Here is a 23322-nt window from a genome sequence, read left to right as displayed (position 1 = left end):
TGAGCCGTTGTGGTTGTGAGTTGTAACCTGGTCATATGGCAGGCGAGAGCCTGTCTCCACAAAACCTCCCAGTTCAACTCTTTTCGACTATAAATCTTCCTTGCGCCAGCCCAAGTACCCATCGAAGTCACATATAATCAAACTGCTACGATCTCCCGTCACAAACCGAACCACCGTGATTTGCCTCCGCGCGGAGGAAAAGACAGTGGGGATGTCAGATAACCGACTCAAGCGAGGAAAACGCCGGCATCCATAGGTGGCACAGATGATGCACCGAGACTCGGCGTTACACACAGTTCTAAGAGAGCGACTTTGTTTGTTTAATCATTAATTGCTTGCAACTTAGCTAGATCGTCGCAATATACACACCGCTCTTATGTCCACTGTCCCTACGGTCTACCTTACCATGGTAAAGCGGCCCGATGCGGCTTCTCATACCCTACGCCCTGGCCTTTCCCCAAGATAGCTACATCTAGAGCTCACCATGGAAATGAACCAGGAAAAAGAAAATCCACTCCTCATACCGTCCAGTTCCTACCTCTTCATCAGGAGATGCCATGAAGGAGGGTGTGGGAAGAAATACCGGGAGTGGCCCCTGTTCCTCAACTTAAGCACCCTTCTCCTCCTCCTCTTACCCCTACCCTGCCTGCCTTTCTTCCCACTCACTGAGCTTCCGTGCAGATACCTCACCTGCTAGATCGTCCTCCGTAACCTCCGAGATCCGCCTGACCACATCAGTGGTGACGAGGAACTTCAGGATAGTCTGGCTGCACCTCTGATGAGGTCGTGGCTCTTGAAGCGATCCTTGCCTCTCCCTGTCTCCTTCCGAACCTCTGCCCACATGTTCTTCTGCTGGCTCTTCCATTCGGGCAGTATTTGGAGAGGTGCTCCTGGGCTTGGGTCTTGTAACGACACCATCCGCACCGAGCGTCGGAGCGGCTCTTCGTCGACTGGTGGTACTGGCCGGTGTGGCAATACCCAGTTTTCGGCTGGTAGAACCTCAAGCTCAAGCGTTTGGGGATCGGGTCCGGTTTCTCGCAAGGTTTCCGGCTTTCGCGTCGGTCCATGCCGTGGTCTCTTTCCTGTTAGCCTCCGTAATCCCACGCTTCCAGGTAGAGGTGCGACGGTTGCCACAGTAGTCTACTCCCGTACTGGCTGAGATAACTGGGAGCCTCCACTCCGCTGGCGATGGGGTTGTCGGGCCTCGGCTGCTAGCTCGTTCCATTCGTCGGCCTTTTCGATACCAGAGATACCTTTGCGAGTCGGGCACCATCAAATTTCGATGGTGATCTCGGGCTCCCTCCGGCATATCCCTTCCAGCCTGGATGGCGTACTTCGAGCTCTCCAGCTTCGTTCGGACGCACCGTTTCTTCTGTCCCTCCCGGGTTCCCCAATATTGCAATCAATCATCAGTCGATCGCGGTGTTCGTTCCTACCAAGTGGCGGGCCTAGCTGTCCTTTGGAAAGCTCAGGAAACTAAGGGCGATGCTTCTATCTCTATTGCCGAGCTGGGCTGCTGCCGGCCTTAGTTCGGATTGCAACGTATCATGAGGCACCCTTGATTGGGTTTCCTGAAGCTGCCTGTGACTGCCCTGGCTTCCTAATTAAAGAACCTCTGCAGGTGATCGCCCATCCGATGGTGCTTCTCCGAGAGAGCTCATAGACATTACATTCGCGGCAACCGATGGAGCGATTGAGAGCCTATGAATCTATCACATTCAGCGATGTCCTTTCAGAAGCCAGTTCTCCTGACATGAGTGCTGTCGTACAAGGCTATTAATTACTAGTGCGAGATAATACGATAGAGGGAGTGGAGGGGGAAAGCAGTTGTATTAGCAGGGAGGGAGCTATCTTTGAAGTCTCTCGGCACTACATCGGATCTCAATCGACCCCGCCCAGCTGGTCACGCGGCGACATCACCGCATTTGGAATCTTCAGAATGGTCAAGTTTGGAAAACATTTGGAGGAACAGTAAACTAGCATCAACTTAGGGCTAAGGGTCGACTCTTCCTTCTCTTACCCCCCACACTTCGTTCCACCTCCACTCCCCCCACCACTCCACCAACCATCCGTCACACTCTATTATACCTCCACACTCTATTATACCTCTACACTCTATAATACTTCCACACTCTCCGCCACTCTTCCAACCATCCTTCACACCATCGACGAGTCCTTCCTACACTCATCCCTAGTAAACAACAATGTCCGGCTTCTATTCAGATTGGCGTCGTCGCGACGGCTGGTGCGGAAACAACCCGAGATACGGTATACTGACAGACGGGTACGGGAAGAGAATCGAGCATCATCGCCAGCGTACACGTGGGTACCGGGGAAACTACGGACCTGAAGCTCAATCCTGGCGGTATGGTCGCTCGTCAGGCTATATCAATCGTCGTGATGATAATTACGGTCGCCGCGGCCGCAGTGGTACGCCAGGCTATTACAATCGTGGTTACGCACGTTCCAATCTCAGTCGCTCGTCAAGCTATAACGTTCCCGAGAATTGGCGACGAAGCTGTAGCCCTGACGAGACGCCCCCTCCACAACAGCCGCACATCGTGCGTACCCGGGATTCCTTGCCGGTGGAAATCCTTCAGAATAACTTTGAGTGCGCCGGAAACTTCTCCGATGCGTTTGCACTCACCACTTCCAATTCGTTTTTTTACAAAGTTTACAAGGTCGACGAAGCCGGTATCGCCTTGGAGGTCCTAAAATCGGATCCCATTCTGCGAAGCGAATTTCACGAACACTATAGGACTGCCGTCCGTGTGTTCCTTTTCTGTCAAATGGATGCCGGAGAAGCCAATGGTAAGTAACACATATTCAAGCGACGTACTGTGACAATTTTCTAACTAGACGTAGACGAAGACAAGGTCGGCGAAGCCCAGGCCGACTACGACATTTTCGACGAGATTATAGCCGAGAAGTTACTACGGGCTGGCGGCTGTCAAAGCCATCATCAAAATGGCTAGGATCGTCAACACTGAGGATGCCCTCTACGAGGGCCTGTTCGGCCAAAGTGAGGAATTTATCAGCGATTATGAATTTTACGCCAGCGGCCTCCTGCGAGGCGACGTTTGGGACTTTTGGAAAAATAAGAGGAGGCGGTATTGAAACAGGCTACGGCCCAGGTACGGGGGATGGATGGAAGTCTCGGCAGGGGGACAGTTAAGTGTCGGTGATGGGTGACATCACCGAGAAAATAAAAGTTGTATGCCGAAATTGTGTGCTTTTCCATCTCTCTAAAGCCCCTCTAGAGTCTATAGTGCCCGCCTCTCTCTTTTACGTACGGAACTCACTATAAGTCCTCCTTTTTCACCGCTGTGACAAAAATAAGTAGCCAGGATTCTACCTATACAAACTTCCAGGACCTTTCTCGTGTGAGGTGCAAGCCCAGTAGTTTTTTATTTGATTCTTAATACAGCTCATTTCGCAAATGCACCGGCGTAGACAACAGCGGGAGATCAGGTGAATGCACTGCAGAAGCTAGCGATACTACAGCTTGCCGGTATGACGAGGGATATCGTGTTAATCTCCGGTGACGGAGGGTATTCGATGTTTGTGTCCGGACAGATAGCTAGGGTATGAATTCTCTCTCACCTTGCCGGGCACATCCGCTTGATATCTCATGATGTCAATGAGACCACGCTGTGAATCTGACATCTGGCATTTGGCATTTTTATTTGGTGGTGGTGGTTGTGGTGGTGGAGTGAGCCTGCGGTGATGATCGGCTGCCTCTCCATATTACATACAGCCCATTCACTTCAATTCGAAACGCACTCCGGATATCCTGTCGGTCGTCGATGCATAACCTGCTCGAGATAATGGGACCAGCGGGAAAGGCCAAGTAAATACAAATCTCCCTCGCTGTCCCGGCTCCCCTACTTCTTTGCCCCGAGCGTCGACTCCTCCTTTCTCTCCGTTCCTACTGACTCCCCCCCTGACTCATACATACGGCCCGGACCCAGTCACCGAGCCACCTACTTGCTTCTAATGGTGAATTAATGGAGAGGAGGTTTAGGAGCGCGATGTTTGTATGGCGGGTGAATGAGAGGCTGTGAAGACGATAGTAAACCACCAATTTGGCTTTGTACGTGTTGAGGCACTGATACTTTTCCGTGCGGTCTACAGAGGGTATTCTTCAGTCTTCCATCACCGAGGCGGTTATTCAGGCTCGGTGCGAGGCTAATACGGTACCTTCAAGGCGGATCTGATTAAATCCGGCCAGTAGCTGATTACACAATACAAAGTTGAGCAGCTAAGAGCGGAGGTACCGGCTCTCACCACGAAGGTTCATCGGCGGCAGCATGGAAAAGTTCTCATACGAATCCTTCTTAAAGCACTGTAGAACCTCGGAAATTTTACTATCCATCTCGCCATCCACAAATTCAGCTTACAATGTAGAAACCGCCTATCCACTACTACGCTTCGGGGGCAATGTTGATGATCCTTGAACCGCATGTCACAACTTGTGCAAAAACAAACAATCAGAAACATCCAAGCATCGAAATAGAAGTAGCTACTCGTATGTACATATCATTTTCCCATTCCTCTCGAGCAGCACTAACGGCCAAATACAAAACACCACGCTATTTGTTTTTGCTGCGATGCCGTCGTATCAATCCCTAGGGTCCCTCAGAAGATCCCGAGACCGTCTCATCTGTAGCGGTTCAACATCTTCCGTGACCCGGGCATCGCGAGCGTCCATCTGGCTCTCCAACGGGTGACGTCTCGATTGAGTGGTTTCAAACTCGTTCAACTGGAGTTCACTATCCGTCGGATGGAACCGTGTGTCGTACTTATTGGAAGTGATGCCCCTCTCTGGTGTGTTATGCTGCCTGGCTCCCCAACTCGGCCCAGCTCCATCACGCTGGAGAGGATATCTGTTCGGCCCCCGCGCATCCCTCTCGTCGAGGTCCATAATAGGCGGCGGCGAAGAATGTCCCGGAGCTACCAGCCGCGGCGAGCTGCTAGGGCTCATATCGATCAACTGTACCGGCTGCGCAGGCCGCTCGGTCCCCCCGCTCCTGCCACTTCCGCTTCTTGCACCACCGCTCCCCCCACCGTTGCGCACCCATCCAACGGTTCTCTGCACAGCTGCAAGCGGCGAGCCCGGCCCAGCTTCCCTCTCCGTCACTTCTTCCGCCCGATGCCGCATACCTCTCCACTCGTCGGGCCGCATATCCTCCCATACAGTCGGCGGGGCGATGTGAGATCCTTCCGTGGACTCGGTCGGAGCATATGGGTCTGGAGCCTCCGAGCGGCGATCGGCAACCGACGACGGGGTTTGAAGGTATCCTCTGGTACGGTGTGGAACATATGTCGTTCCCGGCTTCAACACAATTTCCGGGGCTTCTGTCTGATAGTTCTGTGGCGGCGGCTCATATCGTCTCTGCGACATCGCCGACGGCACACGCCCACCATCATAACCCCTCCACGGATCCGAGTTTTGTACGGCGATCGTCGTGCTCAGACTATCGGATCTGGTCTGCTGGGTAGATGGGGGCCGCTGCGGCGGCGGGGGCGCTTGTTGCAGCCTCATCAACTCCATCTGGGCGGCTTGGAGGCGCGCTTTCTCCGCCTTCCGCCTCTTGTGCTGCCACCAGGCATAGAAGCCTAGCAATGCCAAACCGATGATGCCGACTGCGGCGCCGACTGCGGCGCCGATTGTGGCGCCGGTACTCATCTCTTTAGATCCTGCCGCTGGGGTCACGTGCAGGGTTGTGCTTCCAGGGGGCGCTGGGACCGTCGTAGTTATATGTATATTGCCGCTCGTCGAGCCGCCGGAAGTGACGGTGAAGATCATGGTGGTGACAGAACCCGCGGGGGGTAACGGGTAGACTGTGGACACTGTCTCCACGTAGTGGGTCATCACCGAGTTGTCGTGCGTGACGGTCGTGAGATAACGGACAGTCGTCAGGCTTCCTTCGGGCTCGTGGTCCCGAGGTATAAGCGGGATATTTGTGGTAATTTCTTCATCTCGATAATATCTCTCCGTTGTTTCTGGTTGTCCGATATCCCCTGTTATGATGGCCAGGTGGAACGCTGTGGGGGTCGCCGCGATGATGGTTGCAGTTGGTGATGGTTCCGCCATAACTAAGGGTTATTTGGTCCGTGGTTGATAAGAACGTGGGAGGAATGGAATGAGTCGAGGATGGAAGGCAGCTACTTAAGACGGAGAGCACGGGGCAAACATTTCACTGGCGGCTCGGAACTAGGTATTGAAAGACGAGATTGAATGATGGCCCCGGTCATGTGCTTCAACCCACTCACACAAGCAGAGGTGTACTGCTCTGGGTAGCGTTTTTTTTTGTTTGATCATCAATTGCTTGCAACCTAAATAGATCATGGCAAAGTAGTAAGTACAGCTTAGGGTGGCATAAAATATGTTCAAATCCAGAAATTCATACGGAGTGCGATACTGCGATGCAGACCTGTATTTACTTCTAGAATTACATGACCACCATTTCTCGTCGAGTCCTTCGCTCCGGGTCCATCTCTCCTATGACTTCGGTTTCTCGCGAAATCAACCGGAGAGGTAGTGGTAATAGTAGCAGTCGACATAGTAAGAAAATACGAGACTGAGGAGCACTCGTCACAAAGTTTCAATTATTGCGGACTTTAACTTGCAGCAGAACTCCAAGGCTGGGGAGTATAATAGCATCATTTCGTGAATTGCACAATCCACCTTTCCTCAGCAAAACTCTAAAATCCGTGTGATACGTTATGAAGCGGCGATTTTATTTTCATTTTTTCCTCCAATTCTAAACATCTCAGTATGCGGTCTACCTTCATCTTCCAGAAGATATCGGATCGTCACTCAAGCCGGCTCACGTTTCACTTCTTCTCTTCAGCGCTTCACCGATTCACAGTCGGCCCATCTGGGGTTGGGGAGATCGCCGTCTATTGTATGGTTGTGTTTGTGTAACTCTTGAACTAGGGGGTCGAGTCCCCAATTGCAGGTTTCCGGCTGAGTTCCCATAGAGATATTGTGGCCTTTCATTTCCATTGTTTTGTTGGCTATGCGAGAGGGCAAGGAGGTCCTGGTGTGGTTGGAGTGCGGACGGGACTCGGGAGACAAGACGTGATGCCACAGTGATACGCTCGCGCTGGATCTACATCACGTTGTATCGGTTCGAACAGAATATGATGAAGAGTGGACAAGAGACGCTATATAGGTTCCTAAGTAAGATTTACACTATGAGGCCTTTTTTCTTCTACTTCCGTCATACAGTGTCTAGCCTGTAGAGACAACAGACCGCCGGTCCCCGCTCCCGCGACCTCCGACCGAAGCCGCGGCACAGTTCGGGTTCGTTTCACCCCTTCTTCCGCCTTCGAGGGGTGATACTGCATGGTGTGTGATTGAGTAAGTACTTAGAAAAATCAATGATGCGTCCGCTAAGCTTTCGTGATCGTTCATTCATTCACGCCCTATTTTTATATACATAATATCGCCGCCAGCATATGTACAGCCTGGTAGCCGCCTACTCAAAGTTCGTGCACTTCATGATACCTACGCACAATCAGTTAGCTCATGCTCTCTCGAAATCTACACGAAGCAGGACCCTACCTTTGAACTGTAGTCCGGTAATGAAAAGATCACCCTTCGGCTGGCCCGTTGTCTGCTCCTCGACCATCATTTCCTCGTCGTCCTGCTCCTCTTGCTTGGCCTTCACCGGCGCCTCAATCTTATGCGCCTTAAACACGGACGTCGTAGTCATGTTTCCCAGCTTTCCATCGTCCTTGATCAGCAACTCGACAATTGGATCAGCGGTGTACCCGCCACCAAAGAACCCGCCACCGAGCTGCTTGGTGTTGATCCTCTTGACGACCATCCCGGGAGATCCCGCTGTCTCAGGGTCTCGCATATAGTGCTCAACCGGCAGGCCCTTCGCAGGCCCAGTGATGTACAGATCATCACCGAACCGTCCGAGATTATCACCGAGCATGCCCACCTTCACCTGCTGCACCTCCTTCAGCTCGCCCTCGTCGCCAACAGGCTCAAGCACACGGATGATGCCCCTAAAGATCTCAGAGACATAGACGCGTCTACCGTCGACAGACTTATCGCCGGCGATACCGTTGGCACTAGCCACATTCTCGAGCACCTTCTTCCAGCCCGTCTTGTCGGAGTAGAACGAAACCCACGCCCACTGGCGCTGTGTAATCTCTTCAAAGATCCTCTGCGGACCGTGGGCGTACAGATGGTCGTTGGTGACAAAAATCGCGTTCTCCGCATCGCGCTCGGGAAGCGAGAAGACGTTGTTCGGGTGCGGCGGGGCGCCCGCGACAGTGGTGTTCAGCCGTGCGACGTGTGTCGCGAACGCGGTGTCGGGGGAGTGGACGAATTTCTCGACCACGCTCTCGTGGCGGAGATGGTTGATCACGTAGATACTGACGGTCTCGTCGGGGAGGACGTTTACGTCGAAGCCGTGGAAGGAGCGGGTTTCGGCGGTGCCGTCATCGCCGGGGATGCCGCGCAGATCGATCTCAACGACGCTGTCGGTGGCGGTGTCCCATCGGAAGAATTTATCGCCCGACCAAGGGCGGGGTTGACGGGAGTACTCCGGCCAGTATTTCTGGCGGTTGCGAAGATCCGTGTTGCAGGCGGTGTAGATGGTATCGTCGACCAGCTTCATGTCCTCGCAGCCGAGGAATTGATCCGCGTGCAGGAGGGAGCACGTAGACGAGAGGGCGGAGACGAAGGCATGGTAAGGTGTGAAGTCATGGTAGACGTTGAGGAGTTCGTTGGAGTTGCGGAGGAAGGGGGTCAGGACAGCGACGAGGGCTGAATAGTAATCCACGTCAGCATGCTCATTCAATTAATTATGATTACCGCCATGGATGTGCGTACCGATACTAGCCACAGCTCCGGGAAGGATGAATTTGCTCGCCATAGTGATGGCAAAGTCAGAAGATATGGTGACCGTATTTCGAGTTCCCAAATCCAGTTCTCAAGTAGATACTTTTAAACCGGCGTTCGGGACACCTTTCATCACAAGCGATGACATTGGGCCTCGGATGATCCGCACGAAAGCGGCCACTTCCAGGTAGTGCGCTGGTGGGGCCGGGACTCGGTGGGGTCGTTCGCGTCGCTATTTTCGGTTAGGCTGAGTCAGCCACGAGTCGGTTGGAAAGCCAGAAAGCTGGGGTAATGTGTGTTGTTGCCAAATGTGGCTGGTGGCTGGTGGCTGGTGGCTGGTGGCCAGATGCGGCTGACAGCGTGGCTAGATGTCCGCGGCACCGCCCCGTCCGGTGGCTGGCCGTTCACTCTCTCCATACCCACATCTCATATTTTCACTTCGGAGACTCCATTTGTCGTGTTAGAGCAGGGTCAAGGTAAAGGAAAAACCACTCCACAGCCGTCTGGCTATGTATCTACAGAAACGCCTTTGCTATCGTCCTAACTGCTCTCACAGCATCATGATAGCCAAGACTTTACAACTTGACATGACAATTTTCCGTCACGCCTCAGAATTTACGGTACGTAATTTGACAGCCCAGAAAACCAAGATGGAGTCTGACTTACTGAAGTCCGATTTCGTAAGGTAGACTAAACTACCTAGGGAAGAAACGAGTGCTGGCACGATATCCAACGGCCTGTTCGAGAACCCAGACAAGATCAAATCACGAACGGTGCGGCTGAAGGCGATGGTAGAGCAGGAGACCAATGACATCACCGTTTGCCTGCTCACTCGCCTCACACTCCAATCAAGTCCCGGCCACTCACCTGCCACTCGCTTGTCACCACGCACCTTGCGTCCACGTCCATTACGCCCAAATCCACAGCACATCCAGCACCACCATGAAGCGGCGGGCATCAGCTGAAAATATCCCAATCTTCGGCCTCTTCTCCTCACCCCATTATATCACATTCCCGGCGCCATGAACGATCTAGAACTCGGCGGACCCCTCAAAGAATCCGCCGAGGACGCCGAGCGCACGCTGGTGCGGCGTCTTGGAAGCACTACAACGGAGGAGCAACAAGGTCTTGGATCTCCCAGCGCCAGCGCCGCATTCCGAAAACAGTTGCGATCGGAAGTCGACCAGAAATTAGCGCATCCGCAGCCGAAGTAGGTTGTCTTTTTGGCGCGTTGGAGGGGAGATCGGCTGCTGATGGGAATATAGGCGATGGTGGTTCACGTCGACCGTGTTTCCGCTGATTGCGGGAACTTTTGGACCGCTGGCGAATCTGTTTAGTGTGTGTGCGCTGGTTATGACTTGGAGAGTCAGGATTCCACCGGGACAGACGGAGGCGACGGCGGAGAGGGTGCCGGATCCTTCGTGGTCTGCTTATCTGCGAGGAGGTGATGGCGTGGCGGTCGACCTGGCTGATGTTTACGTATACAGGTTGATCGCGGTGAATGCTGTTTCGCTCGTGTTTGCTATCGCGGCGAATCTACTGCTTCTACTCAACTTTGCGCATCGCGTCCGGTATGCCATCGCGCAACCGCTGACAATCGTATTCTGGCACGCAATCACTGCCGTACGTAGCATGCAGTGAGGGCTGACAGGTCGCAGGTACATATCCTCGCTCCTCCTCCTCGCACTTGTAGTCGCCGCACACAAGCACCTCCGGCTCCCGCCCAAGAATCACGCGTTCTCGCAATCCTACTACTACGGCATCATTTCCGCCGCGCTCTACTTCCTGATCTCGACACTACTCGTATGGAATGCGGTGGGCGCATACCTCTTCAAGGCGTATCCGCCATCGTTCATGACCCTCACCATCCCGCAGCGCACCTTGATGCTGCAGACGATCTCGTACACACTCTATCTATCCCTAGGCGCGGGGATCTTCAGCTCACTAGAGGGGTGGAGTTTTGTGGATGGTGTGTACTGGGCGGATTTAACGCTCTTAACCATCGGCTTTGGCAGCGATTTCAGTCCGAAGAGGCAGGTATCACAGGGGATCCTGATCCCGTACGCTGTCGGTGGTGTGATCATGGTCGGTCTCGTCGTCGGCTCAGTCCGCGGTCTGTTCCTCGAGAGAGGGAAAAGCAAAGTCCGCAACCGCGCCATCCACAAGGAACGCAAGAAGATCTTGAAGGATCTCAAGTGCTCCGACACGGACTGGAAGACCGAGTTCGAGCTTATGCGCAGTGTGCAAGACGCAGCGAACATGAACCGTCGCTGGTGGGGGCTCGGCACGGCGCTCATCGCGTTCCTGATCGTGTGGTTCGGCGGAGCGATTGTCTTCTCGCATTCAGAGCAGGACCAGGGTTGGACCTACTTCCAGAGTCTGTATTTCACGTACGTCAGTCTGCTCACCATCGGATATGGCGACTACTACCCGCAAAGCAACTTCGGCAAGCCCTTCTTCGTCGTCTGGTCGCTCGTGGCCATCCCGGCGGTAACAATCCTTATCTCGAGCATGGGTGACACCGTGGTCGGCTGGGTAAAACACGGCACCCTTTGGGTCGGCCAGAAAACGATCCTTCCCGAGCGCCACGGCAAGAACATGGAGAAGGGGCTGTCGTCGAAATCCCCCGACCGCGTCGAGCGCGAAGCCGACGGCGAGAAAGAGCTACCCCGCGATGTCGACCCGGAACTATCCGGACTGCGCTCAGATCTATCCCACCTCGGGCACGCGATCGAGCATCGCGAAGAGACAGCCGAGGCGATAGATCCTGTCCCAGCAGAGAAAGGGAAACACCATCTCGGCGCCAGGATCGCGAAGGAGATATCCAACCTTGCTACGGATATTGGGAAGGAGCCGCCCAGGAAGTATGACTGGGATGAGTGGAAGAGTTTTTTGGAGTTGCTGGGGGAGACGGAGGATACGGGGAAGGAACAAGAGGAAGTGGAATGGAAATGGCTCGGTGATGATGGTCCGCTCCTCAGTGCGGGCACGGAGACGGAATGGATTATGGCGAGATTATGTGAACATCTACAGAAGGTGCTGTTGGAGGAGAAGGAGTAGCCGGAGTGGAGGCGTTCAAGCTCTACTACTATACATACGGGGTTCAGGTAGATATAGAGTGTTTTTAATCATCCCGCTGTGCGTGGCTGCATACTTATCTACAGAAATATGACTTCATTGTTTTTCCCATACGTCCATGCCAAACTAGTCCTGTCATCCCGTACATATAGCACAGTAGGCAGTGACTAGAGTACCGTCAGCCTCAACTCTTGTCTGTGGATCATCAAGGAGCATTCGAATAAAGTAAAATTGTGACAAGATGGAGATGGCTATGGGGGAAGAATTGTAGTGAGAAGGGGGTAGGGAATTGACGTCTTTCAAGATATGGACCACACCTACCATCTTGATCACTCACGTCGTCTCATAAAATATCACTCGCTTTGTTATCCCGCTGCTGCATCTTCAGAAACAAACCCCACCACAGTCCCGCAGGCTTCACAAACGAGGCACTACAATATTATCTCCCATAAGGAGTTAAAGCCGATGAATCACGAGAGCTTGCCTTAGAGCCGACCTTAGGTAAGTGTGTATTTGTTGATTCGATTGACATATCTTTCTTTGAAGCTGAGAATTCGGCAGACTGGCTCTACTTGGTACACTAATAGTCCCTTTCATAGCATCAAGTCGGCGCACCACTGCTCCCGGTATCTACATAGGAATACAAAGGCACCATACACCCCTCCCTAGACCTGCCATTGTGACCAGCGGCCGATAATTACTTACGAGCCGGCGTTGGCTAATTACTTAATTTCTCACTTGTTACGCATGCACAGGATCGCACTCGCTTGAGCCGGGGTTTGAACACGTTTACGCGAGTTGGTAAGAAGCTGGGTAGGTATGAAACGATATCTAGATAGAGAAGTAGAATACTGTCATCTTCTAAGTTCAAGTAGAGTAGAGCTGCTGTGGCTGACCTCGTCGCGGACGCCTTTCTGAATGCTCAGTGTTTGCGCAGACCCAAGCGATGCGTTGCTATGGCAACCGCATGCAACTATCGGAAAGGGCTTCCGTGCTGACTCCCCAGCCCCATCCACGGGTGTACCTACCTATGCTAAACTGAGACCTTCAGTCAGTCACCAGTGGCTGGGTACTCGAGTACCTATCGGCCATCTGGCAGCCGCTCAGTTCTGCTTCGGGGTAGTCTGAGCGCTGACTCTTCCCGACAGGCACAGCCCAACCTGGAGTCCTGAACCCTGCAAACGGAGGTGGCGTCTGGATCTGGGGACCGGGGTTGGTGTGCTTGCGCCATCGACGGCGCGTGACAGCTCCTTGCGCCGGGTTGCGGATTATTGGTTCGGATACGGTAGTCTCCTCCTCATCGGCTATGATGGTCGGAGAGATTCCGACGTCCCCGCTTCATCACGCTCGTAACTCTATTATGGTCGCCGCCTGCCAGTCATCGGGTTCTAGCCCGACTGCTGCTATATAACTGTCGCCGAAAGATACCGTATCGATGCCGACGGCCGAGCTGGAGGAGTCAAAGATAGCGGGAGTGGAGGTGCCTGCCAAGCCACCGTAGACAACTGGGGTTATCGGAGGTGGCGGGGGCAAGGATCATTGGGGATGGTGACACGTGAACTCCCGGTCCGTGCCCGTAGGTATTCGCCTCAAGTGACGGACACTGATAGATAGATAGAGCTCCTGCGATAGTTAACCTCCTCATCTCCATCTTCCTTCAGCTTCCTTCTCGTTACATCCAGCCATCGTACATACACCTCCTACATACAGTCTTCTATAATCTTCATCTCAACGTAAACATTCACATTCACATCACGATGCGTACCCCCAGCACTACGAGTCTGCGTGCCACCGCCGCCGCCCAAGACCGCGATACCCTCGACATCGAGAGCGCGGTCGTCCGCTTCCTCCGGACGGGCGCACGCATCAACGCAGACGGCAACATTGTCAACGCCGCGAACGAGCCTCTGGACCTCGCCAGCGTTCTCGAGAGCCTCCCGTCGCGCCACAAGAATGCCACGAGCAAGAGCAAGAACAAGTCCGCGAAGGACATCTGTCCGGCCGAGTACACGCAGCCGTTCATGGAGTTCATCGACAGCAGTCCCACGGTGTTCCATGCCGTGTCCTACTTCAGCAAGCGGCTCGAGGGCGAGGGCTTCGTTAAGCTCAGCGAGCGCGAGTGCTGGCAGTCGAAGCTGAAGAAGGGCGGGAAGTATTTCACGACCAGGAACGGATCGTCGATTGTCGCGTTCAGCATCCCCACCGCGTACGAGCCTGGTAACGGTGTTGCGATGGCCGCCGGACATATCGACGCGTTGACGGCGCGGCTGAAGCCTATCTCGAAGAAGCCCAACAGCGCAGGTTATGTGATGCTCGGTGTTGCGCCGTACGCGGGCGGAATGAACTCCACCTGGTGGGATCGGTATGTACAATATGCTCGGCGGAGTCTGCTTTGGGAAGAGTCGCGTTACTGATAGATGGACCTGCAGTGATCTCGGTGTCGGTGGACGCGTTATGGTCAAGACTTCGGACGGCAAGATCGAGAGCAGATTGGTAAACCTCGACTGGCCGATCGCGCGTATTTCTACTCTGGCGCCGCACTTCGGCGCCGCGGCATCCGGGCCGTTCAACAAGGAGACGCAGATGACTCCTGTGATCGGATTGGAGAAGTGAGTTCGCTGTTACTACTGTAGTTGGAGATGGGTGGCTAACAGCACGTACAGCTCTGAGGATGAGCAGTTGACCATGCCCGCCGGCACCTTCGCGGCTAGCCAGCCCGCACGTCTCGTCAAGGCAATCTCATCCGAGCTCGGAATCCAAGACTACTCCTCCATCATCAATTGGGAGCTCGAGCTCTACCAGTTTGAGCCCTCGAGGCTAGGAGGTCTCTCCAAGGAGTTGCTGTTCGCGCCGAGAATCGACGACAAGCTCTGTTCGTGGGCTGCGCTGGAGGGAGTCATTGAAGCTAGCAAAGACTTAGAGGGCCGGGGCACCGTGAATGCCTGCGCTTTGTTTGACGACGAGGAGATTGGCAGCCAGCTGCGTCAAGGTGCTCGGGGAAACCTATTGAGTGGTGCCGTGGAGCGCATCATCGAAGCTTTCTCGAAAGATGGAAAGGCTGGAGCAGTAAGACTATCACCTACCCACGCAAAATACCTGTATGCTAACACTGGGGACTAGAACGTTGTGAACCAGACCTACGCCAACAGTTTCCTGCTGTCGGCAGACGTCACTCACGCCGTCAACCCCAACTTCTTGGGTTCTTACCTGCAAGACCACTCGCCCAAGCTCAACGTCGGAATTACAGTTGCCGCCGACCCCAACGGACACGTATGTTTACCCACGCATCTTCTCCTACCGTGTGTACACGATACTAACTATATGCATAGATGACGACCGACGCCGTCTCCTCCGCGCTGCTCCAGCGCATCGCCGAAAAGAGCGGACACACGCTGCAGGTCTTCCAGATCCGCAATGACTCGCGCAGCGGCGGCACAGTCGGCCCCATGCTCAGTTCGGCTATGGGCTGCCGCGCGATTGACGCCGGAATGGCGCAGCTCTCGATGCACTCCATCCGCGCAGCGTGCGGCTCGCTCGATCCCGGTCTGGGCGTCCAGATCTTCACGGGCCTCTATGAACACTTTGAGTCTGTCGATGCTGAGTTCGCAGAGTAAATGCTCGGTCGCGGAGGGGAGGGGAGGGACGGGGACGGGACTGTATTATACCCTACTTAGATTCGGAACGGATAAATAGATGGATCATGGAAGTGAAGCGAAGGCCGCGTGTAAACTTTCTTTTTTCTTTAGGCTGCTTCCTGTGTAGATTAGGGGAGGTACCGTACCTACATAATCGATACCTGCTCCATAGATGCAATGCATCAGTACATACTTCACCGAGCTCCTTTCTTTCTGCGTGGGCCCAGATCAAATAAGTACCTATATACCCTCCGTTCGCATACCCGCACCAACTTGAAATTACATAGTTACGCGTACATACATAAGGACATATGTCGCAAAATACCCGCAAGCGATGTCGTCAAGCGGCGGCGGTCATGCGTAAGTAGGAAGTAAACATGTAATTTCGCCTTTGCCGTGCCTTGTAGAACTGCACGCAACGACGTCTATCTCGCCTTGTCCCAACCACCCCCCGACCACCCTCCGACCACCCTCCCTCCCGACGGACGCACGCTAGGCACGCGGCGAAGACCACGAAGACGACTACAACGACGACACCAGCGGCCAGGCCCCAGGCACCGGGAAAACCGGGGTTCAACCGGGCAACCGGGCGTTATCCATGATACATAGTCTGCCGTAATCATCAGGTGTTCCCGCAATCCGCAGCCCGTCGCCCGCTGGGACATAAGCGACAGTTACAGTTACAGTGACAGTGACAAGTCACCGCCACGTACATATCATACATACATACATACATACCAGCAATCTCTGTATGTAGAGTAGAGTATGTAAGCTCGGGCCACCACCCCCACCACCACCTGCGTGTGGACGGGCGAATGCGAGGTGACAACCTGCCAGGCGGTGACAGCCAGGCGGTGAGTGAGAGCTGAGTTGGGTTAAGTTGGGTTGAGTTGAGTTGAGCTGGACTGTACTGTGGCTGCCTAGAAAAGGGGGCTGATGTGTGTCGATACACGGTACACAGATATCACTCGGCTGTTCCTGGTGCCAGTGGTTCCTTTTGGTGGTGGTGCCTGTGCTGAGTGGTGGTGGTACAGCAATCCGTTGGCTGCTCATTTACAACGAGGCGCGCTGGGCGAGACGCAAGTATGGGACGTCGGATGACAGTGAAGCCTGACGGAAGGAATGCGACCGTCGGACAGTCAGTCACACGGACGGGATCAAAATTCGCAATGCAAACATTGGAAGATTGTATTCGCGATGGGTCGATGATGGGTATTGTTTGATTGCATACGAACACTCATTCACTCGGTGTTCTCCGCACGAGCGCACGACCGTGGAGTAGGTGCACCTTGCATGAGTGTAATTCATCACATTAGGCTTCACGAATAAGTCCGCGGGCCTTGGATTAGAGTGCCGTAGATAGGAATCGAAAGCCGTCCACATTCTAGGTGCGGTAGCAGTAGCTGGGCACCAGAGCGCAGGGCTGCATCCGGGACGATACATACTTGGTAGGTAATTGGGTACTCCACGCTGACCGTCGGGGGTGTTCTGGGGGCGGCGTTCGGGTCCCGACGCGCAAAACTTGCCCACTCGGCCCGGCTATGTGGTGCTCCTCTGTCTAGCTTCAGGCTGTCAGCGCTCACGCTCACCGGATTATCGGCGGTCAGACTGCATGCCGAACCGAGAGGAAGATTCTCTGCTCGCCCCCAAATTGCTTGTCTTCACCCCCACGTTCTTATTCCGTCCGTACCTGTGAGATGGAGAGGAGCAGGTACGGTACGGCTGAAGTTAGAACGTGTACCTACTTCACCGGAGAGGGAGTGATCACGGGTGTTCATCTGCGAGGGCTTTTCCCGGTGCCCACACTCCGTCTATTCGCGAAGTGGCAACTCCATCCATTGCGAGTGTATTGTGCTGGGGGTGGGCGAAGCTCGTCCGTTCGATGTTCATGTTCATGTGCGGGGAGCGCGGCGTCCATACGAGGCAAGTCTGTCCATGTTTGTATGTAGAGTGTCATAACGCCTTGAGAGAGAGAGAATAGATAGCTGCGTTCTCAAGCGAGGCGCACTCCTCCTCATCACACCCGCTGATCCGATGCTAAGCTTTCATCGTCGCTGGCCACCCCCGGCGTCAGCGTGAGTTGTCTTTCCTGGGGCCTAGATAGGTGTTTACATATTTAGTGTACACGGATGATCTCGTATGTATGTAGGCAGCGCCGCAGCGATTGTTCGATTCTCCAGCCAAGGAAATGGGTAAGTACATGGATTGTTCGATTCCCCAGCCAAGTGAGTAGGTAAGAACATGTGTGTAGGCAGCAATTGTTCGATACTCTGCCCAAGTAAGCAAGTACATGTGTGTTGTGCAGCGTTGATCCGAATGGTGCCGGTGGTTCCGGGTGTGTGTCCGCGGGGTTGGTTGCTGGGTACTGGGATCGAAAGTAATCACGATCCATTCGATAAGGCTGGGCTGGGCTGGCTGGGGCCAGGATATCTACTTGTTAGTTATCCGCCCATAACTATAGGTACCTACTCTATGGATAGAGTACATACCGTACATACTGATTCTGCAGTCTTTGGCGAGCGTGCCCAGCATCGCATACCTAGTACGGGAAGTTTTGTTTAGGTAACTCAGTGTATAGTAAGGTTCGGTCTTCGCAGCGCTGCACGAATGAAGTGATTGGACCAGTCTGCTGTGCCTTCGTCCCATGTTCTCACCTGCATGTCGTCAGGCAAAAAAAATAAAAACCTGGTAGAATGAACACACACAAACACACGAACACTGGAACTGGATCGTGGACGCCCGCTTAGCCTTGAGAGTTGATACCCAGCGGAAGGCCGTTCCTTCCGTGGGTGTCCGTTGTCATTGACGTCGTCGGAAGGAACTACGAGCATGTATGACTCGCCATGGACTGCTGGTCTGGATGTTAGCTGGAGGGATTGGTATGCTCCTTCCGTACGATCATTCGCCGGGGGGAAAGGAAATCTTGAGAGAGGACGGTACTTTCTGCGGGTCACATCGATTCAGCCGATGCCGGTCGTTCATATTTTCAGCAGTTCACCGTTGACCGGTCGCCATGTACATACTTAGATTCTTGGGGGCACGGAATTTAGCGTCGAGCGGCCACATGTCGAAGTCTCGCCTTGCCAGCGTGCGGGTTGGAAGGCGAGCGACTTCGGCACCGGAGGGCCCGCTGAGCTGAGAATTGTATCCCGCATTCCAGCCGTAGCTGAAGGGGTTGCTCGAGTGCGGTCCTTATTGGTGCCCGCAATCGCGAGATATGCTGACCGCCACGAGCGAAGCGAAGGAGAGAGACAAAGCCATTTCACGCTCACGGGCGGGCCGGGACATGTAGGATTCGATGCGCAGGCCGGCAAAAGCCGCGGCCACCGCCATCCCTGCTCGGTCGTGTTGGCAAGTGTGGTGCATTCTGCAGGCAGTCATAGGCGTGCACTCTGAAGAACATTTTTGAGTGAGAGTGTGAGTGTGAATGGGTGTGGGAGTGGGTGTGGAGGTAGGAGTGGGGGACTAGTGTGGGAGTGGGCGTGGGAGTGGGAGTGAGGCTCAGTGAGCTCTGGACGGGGATGGATTGTGAGGCTCTGGCGGCTGCGGTTAGAATCTGCAGGGTCGTATCCGATGCGTATTAATAGTATCGCACTTCTAATTTCTGATGTCAGACACCGACACTCCGACGACCGTCCCGCGCGCCGGCAGACAGATATTCGACTCACAATCAACTAGCTGCCATGCAGATGCAAGATGATGCTCCAACCGCACATCGTGACCGTGAAGCGGAAGGTGGTTTGGTTCGCTATCTATCTGTCTCTCCTTCTTTCCGCACAAACATAGTACGATAGCTGAACGCGCTACAGCCATCCAGTCCATCCAGTCCAGCCAGCCCAGCCACCGCCGCGCTGTCGATCCCATCGCCTGTGGATAAACTATGAAGTAAGTATGGCTCCGCCAAAGTGCAGGCATGAGCAGTGGAATAATCGAGTAACCTCTTTCCAACAGCGTTGCACTAGTTGGCAACTGGTTGGCTATCGCAGTCTGCAACTTGGATCCAGTCGACACAAATCATGGGGGGCCTTTCGAGTAGTGCCAGTGCTGCTTGTTTGCATCTCGAGACTTTTCAGCTCATCCGCTGCTTCTTCTCCGACAGACTGCCGGTTTCGATCCAAGAAAGCGAGGGGAAGCAGGAAAAAATAAGAAAGACAAAAATAAGCACTCATGCAGATCTGGATCTGGATCTCGAGGTGGGGTGGAGGTTGACTCGAGGCGGTGGTCGGCCTAACCGTTCTTCCACCGCACAGCCGACACCGGACTCACCTTCGCTTTTGCTCTCACGATATCTCCAAGGCGGGCAATCTCTGCAATGCTTGCTCCCCTCAACGGACTGGGGGATGATCTCGCCCATGTTGCGGGGATACGAGGTGAAGACTCAAGAACCTGTCAGCCCGTCTATTGTTGGCTTGCCGGTCGGTCGGTCTCTTGTCCTGTCTTCCACCGCCTCCACTATGTAGAGTATCCGCAAAGTCCTCAGCCTTCACGCTGCATGGCAAGGACAGGGCCTTGGCTTATTGGCCTGTTGTTCTTATTCGCCAATCGACCAACACTGTACTTTGTTGCCTTTTGACAGACCACGGCATGGGGTCCTGGTGGACGGTACACACCGGTCTTATCCGTTTGTGTGATGGCTACTCGACTCAAAGTACATACATTCTATGTACTCAGCCCGGTCGCACGCTCGCTTCCACCCCATGAACTTGCACCCAGCCTAGAAGTTGACTATCATTCGATCTCGCTCGAAAATAGCCACTGTACTAGTGTACTAGTACTATACCATGTCGTTACCAGTCAGCACCGCTTGCAGGGTCCCAGATGGTACCTGAAGTCTCGTGGCAGACCTCGATTACTGCGAATGGAAGCGGACGCCATAGCAGCAGATGAGGTTTTTTTCATGGAGGCAGTGTTGCGGAAGGAGGGACGAAAGGTGACCAGAGCAAAAGGTACCGGAGGGCCTGATGAACTCAATGGGATATAAGACACTCTGACATCCGCATGTTGAAGATTTCCTCCCCATCCTCCTCACAGATCATCACCACGTCCCAACAGCTTCTCTTACAATCATCACAGCATCACAGCAAGATGGTTTCTCTCTCGTTCATGTTCGCTGCAGTGGCAGCATTGCTTCCGATCGTTTCTGTTACTGCTCAACCCGGAGCAGCTCCCTCTGGCCGAGTATCGCCGCCTTATAATCACGACTTCGAGTATCCGGTTCCGATTCCTCCTGTCAAGAAACCCATGACGTGAGTTTTTCTCCTCCCATTCATCCCCTTGGACGCAGCCGCTCTGACATTTCTTTCCCAATAGCACATACACCGACAGGAAGACTGGCACAAAGATCGAGTTCTATGAGGTCAAGATCAAGGAGTTCACCAAGAACCTCTTCCCCGACCTCGAGGATGCCACCCTCATCGGATACGACGGGATGGTCCCGGGCCCCACCTTCAAGATCAAGAAGGGCACCGAGACGGTCGTTCGCTTCGTCAACGAGTACTTCCGAGAGTCCTCGATCCATCTTCACGGCTCCTACAGCCGTGCTCCGTTCGACGGATGGGCTGCAGACACTATCAAGCCCGGACAGTACAAGGACTACTACTACCCCAACAAGCAGAGTGCCCGCACTCTGTGGTACCACGATCACGCTCAGGGAATCACCTCACTGAACGCCTATGCCGGCCAGGCTGGCTTCTATATCGTCGAGGACGAGGCCCTCGAGGAGAAGTTCGACCTTCCCCGCGGCAAATACGACATCCCGCTCATGTTCCAGTCCCGCTTCTACACCGCCAACGGCAACATCAGTGACGAGAGCGCGCAGCGCATCTCGACTTACGGTGACACCTACTCGGTCAACGGCCAGATCCTTCCCCACCTCGAGGTCGAGCCCCGCAAGTACCGCTTCCGCTTCCTCAACGGTGCCGCCTCGCACACCTTCAACTTCACGCTCGAGAGCAAGGGCGATTACGGCGAGACCGAGAAGGTTCCCATGTGGGTCATCGGCTCGGACTCTGGTTTCCTCTCCCACCCTGTCGAGACCGAGTCCCTCGTGCAAGCCATGGCCGAGCGCTGGGAGGTCGTCATCGACTTCTCCCAATACAAAGGCCAGAAGCTCACTCTCAAGTCCGCCGACACCTTCGCCGACACCATCTTCTACGGCACTGGCAACGTGATGCAGTTCCGCGTCGGCCACAAAGTCACCAGCCGCAAGGGCAACGGCCCGCTCCCCGCCAAGCTCGTCGACCTCGACCTCCCCGTCAACCACGAAGCCGTCGACCAGCACTTCCAGTTCGGCTTCGGCCCCAAGGGCCCGCCCCCCGCCGGAGAGTGGACCATCAACAACCGCTCCTTCGCCGACGCCAAGAACCGCATCGTCCGCAACGTCCCCCGCGGCACCACCGAGAAGTGGACGCTGCAGGGCGGCGGCGGCTGGTCGCACCCCATCCACATCCACCTTGTCGACTTCCAGATCATCGCGCGTGAGGGCGTCACTCCGCGCGCCGGCACCAACACGACCATCGGGCGCAACTACGTGACACCCTACGAGGCGGCCGCGCTCAAGGACGTCGCCGCTCTCGGCACCAACGAGAAAGTGACCGTCCTCGCCAAGTACGCGCCCTGGGACGGCGTGTACATGTTCCACTGCCACAACCTGATCCACGAGGACCACGACATGATGGCGGCGTTCAACATCACCTCCCTCCCGGATTTCGGCTACCCCGAGACCACAAAGTTCATCGACCCCATGGACCCCCGCTTCCGCCCCCAGGAGTACCGCGGCACCTCCATCCGCACCCTTAGAGACGAGGTCCTCCCAAACTTCGCAAAGCTCCGCGCTTACAAGGACGTCAAGAAGGTCGAGGCCGCCCTCGAGGAGTACCATGCCACCCGCGTCGGCCCCGCGCTCACCGGCAATGCCATCGCCGAGATCGCTGAGCCTACCGCTACTGTGGCCTAGGCTAACCACCCTTAACCACCCATCTCTCCTCTTCTTGTCTTTTCTTCTTTCCTATTCATGAGCATTGCGACAGGCGTTTTTGATTATCTCTTCCTTTTTTTCGTTTATCATTTTCATTTTCGTTTTTCTATTTTTCCGTTTATGATGTTTGATGTTTGCTTTGGACCTCGAGTTTGCGGGGATAGACTTGCACTTGCGTTGCGTTGCATCGGTAGCTTGGAATTTGCATGGGCTGGGATTTATGAGTGTGCGATAATCGGGAGGATGATGGATCTATTGGCATGGGGAGAGGTGGAGGAGCGGAGGGGGGATGAGGGGAGGGGGGTGAGGGGATGAGAGGATGAGTAATAGCGGAGGATACAAGACATGGAGGATGACATGGAGGATACGAAAGTTACGATCAGGGGAGGGGGTGGGGAGGAGCGGGGAGACGGAGGATGGGTCGGACATGGGGGCATGGCGATCAAAAATTATTATTTAATGATAAATCTTGAATCTTTTCACTCATTTGGACTGTTGTGCACCTCTTCGCTGCGATTGTGACGCCTCGCCTCAGTGGCCGAATGAGTTTTTCTGGGGGTGTTCACTGTTCGGTGTAATGGTAAGCGATGCATGGTTCATGACTCGGTTTGTGCGATGATGAGCATTTTTTTTGTTTATCATTGCATTCTTTCGCTATAGTCTATATAGGCTACATGCGAAATAAACTGAAGATCTTTGTCTCTCTCATAGCCAGTGCAACAACATCGCAGCCAAATATCATAGAGGAGGGCTCCGTTGGCCGTGGA

At 54.3% G+C, this 23322-nt stretch overlaps 6 protein-coding genes across 6 annotated transcripts; 4 read left to right on the top strand and 2 right to left on the bottom strand.

Moving 5' to 3' along the window:
- The first annotated feature begins 2070 nt into the window (after positions 1-2070).
- On the top strand, positions 2071-3191 carry BZA05DRAFT_143183 (uncharacterized protein). Its single transcript, XM_051478920.1, has 2 exons — positions 2071-2811; positions 2866-3191. Exons 1-2 carry the CDS (start codon positions 2205-2207, stop codon positions 2973-2975), a joined length of 717 nt encoding a protein of 238 aa, XP_051336589.1. The 5' UTR covers positions 2071-2204; the 3' UTR covers positions 2976-3191.
- Positions 3192-4621: 1430 nt separating this feature from the next.
- On the bottom strand, positions 4622-6097 carry BZA05DRAFT_458725 (uncharacterized protein; the record flags this gene model as incomplete). Its single annotated transcript, XM_051487616.1, has 1 exon — positions 4622-6097. The coding sequence occupies one exon, from the start codon at positions 6095-6097 to the stop codon at positions 4622-4624; it is 1476 nt and encodes a 491-aa protein (XP_051336588.1).
- Positions 6098-7395: 1298 nt separating this feature from the next.
- Positions 7396-9095, bottom strand: BZA05DRAFT_407447 (uncharacterized protein). Its single transcript, XM_051484632.1, has 3 exons — positions 8858-9095; positions 7574-8791; positions 7396-7516 (listed from the first exon to the last, which is right to left on the bottom strand). The coding sequence occupies exons 1-3, from the start codon at positions 8898-8900 to the stop codon at positions 7488-7490; spliced, it is 1290 nt and encodes a 429-aa protein (XP_051336587.1). The 5' UTR covers positions 8901-9095; the 3' UTR covers positions 7396-7487.
- A 793-nt stretch (positions 9096-9888) lies between these two features.
- On the top strand, positions 9889-11926 carry BZA05DRAFT_426945 (uncharacterized protein; the record flags this gene model as incomplete). Its single annotated transcript, XM_051486034.1, has 4 exons — positions 9889-10076; positions 10132-10290; positions 10354-10473; positions 10525-11926. 4 exons carry the CDS (start codon positions 9889-9891, stop codon positions 11924-11926), a joined length of 1869 nt encoding a protein of 622 aa, XP_051336586.1.
- A 1341-nt stretch (positions 11927-13267) lies between these two features.
- On the top strand, positions 13268-15779 carry BZA05DRAFT_407439 (aspartyl aminopeptidase). Its single transcript, XM_051484631.1, has 6 exons — positions 13268-14306; positions 14374-14553; positions 14608-15010; positions 15065-15214; positions 15274-15677; positions 15730-15779. Exons 1-5 carry the CDS (start codon positions 13702-13704, stop codon positions 15556-15558), a joined length of 1623 nt encoding a protein of 540 aa, XP_051336585.1. The 5' UTR covers positions 13268-13701; the 3' UTR covers positions 15559-15677; positions 15730-15779.
- A 4885-nt stretch (positions 15780-20664) lies between these two features.
- On the top strand, positions 20665-22534 carry BZA05DRAFT_342023 (Cupredoxin; the record flags this gene model as incomplete). The annotated part of the gene is made up of 2 exons (XM_051481017.1): positions 20665-20825; positions 20890-22534. 2 exons carry the CDS (start codon positions 20665-20667, stop codon positions 22532-22534), a joined length of 1806 nt encoding a protein of 601 aa, XP_051336584.1.
- Between the last annotated feature and the right edge of the window lie 788 nt (positions 22535-23322).

This window comes from Tricharina praecox (assembly GCF_024521635.1).
Source record: "Tricharina praecox strain CBS 144465 chromosome Unknown BZA05scaffold_25, whole genome shotgun sequence".
Classification (NCBI taxonomy): domain Eukaryota; kingdom Fungi; phylum Ascomycota; class Pezizomycetes; order Pezizales; family Pyronemataceae; genus Tricharina; species Tricharina praecox.
Note: the sequence above shows the minus strand (reverse complement) of the source record. Positions and strands in the feature narration are given on the sequence as shown.

What these genes read in the sequence shown, in the direction of transcription:
- BZA05DRAFT_143183 (XM_051478920.1), top strand. Translation starts at nt 2,205, where the DNA reads ATGTCCGGCTTCTATTCAGATTGGCGTCGTCGCGACGGCTGGTGCGGA. An exon ending in GGATGCCGGAGAAGCCAATG is followed by an intron (nt 2,812 to 2,865) that starts GTAAGTAACACA and finishes AACTAGACGTAG; the next exon opens with ACGAAGACAAGGTCGGCGAA.
- BZA05DRAFT_407447 (XM_051484632.1), bottom strand. Translation starts at nt 8,900, where the DNA reads ATGGCGAGCAAATTCATCCTTCCCGGAGCTGTGGCTAGTATCG. An exon ending in CGGAGCTGTGGCTAGTATCG is followed by an intron (nt 8,792 to 8,857) that starts GTACGCACATCC and finishes ATTACTATTCAG; the next exon opens with CCCTCGTCGCTGTCCTGACC. An exon ending in TACCGGACTACAGTTCAAAG is followed by an intron (nt 7,517 to 7,573) that starts GTAGGGTCCTGC and finishes GATTGTGCGTAG; the next exon opens with GTATCATGAAGTGCACGAAC.
- BZA05DRAFT_407439 (XM_051484631.1), top strand. Translation starts at nt 13,702, where the DNA reads ATGCGTACCCCCAGCACTACGAGTCTGCGTGCCACCGCCGCCGCCCAA. An exon ending in AAGATGGAAAGGCTGGAGCA is followed by an intron (nt 15,011 to 15,064) that starts GTAAGACTATCA and finishes ACTGGGGACTAG; the next exon opens with AACGTTGTGAACCAGACCTA. An exon ending in CCGCCGACCCCAACGGACAC is followed by an intron (nt 15,215 to 15,273) that starts GTATGTTTACCC and finishes CTATATGCATAG; the next exon opens with ATGACGACCGACGCCGTCTC.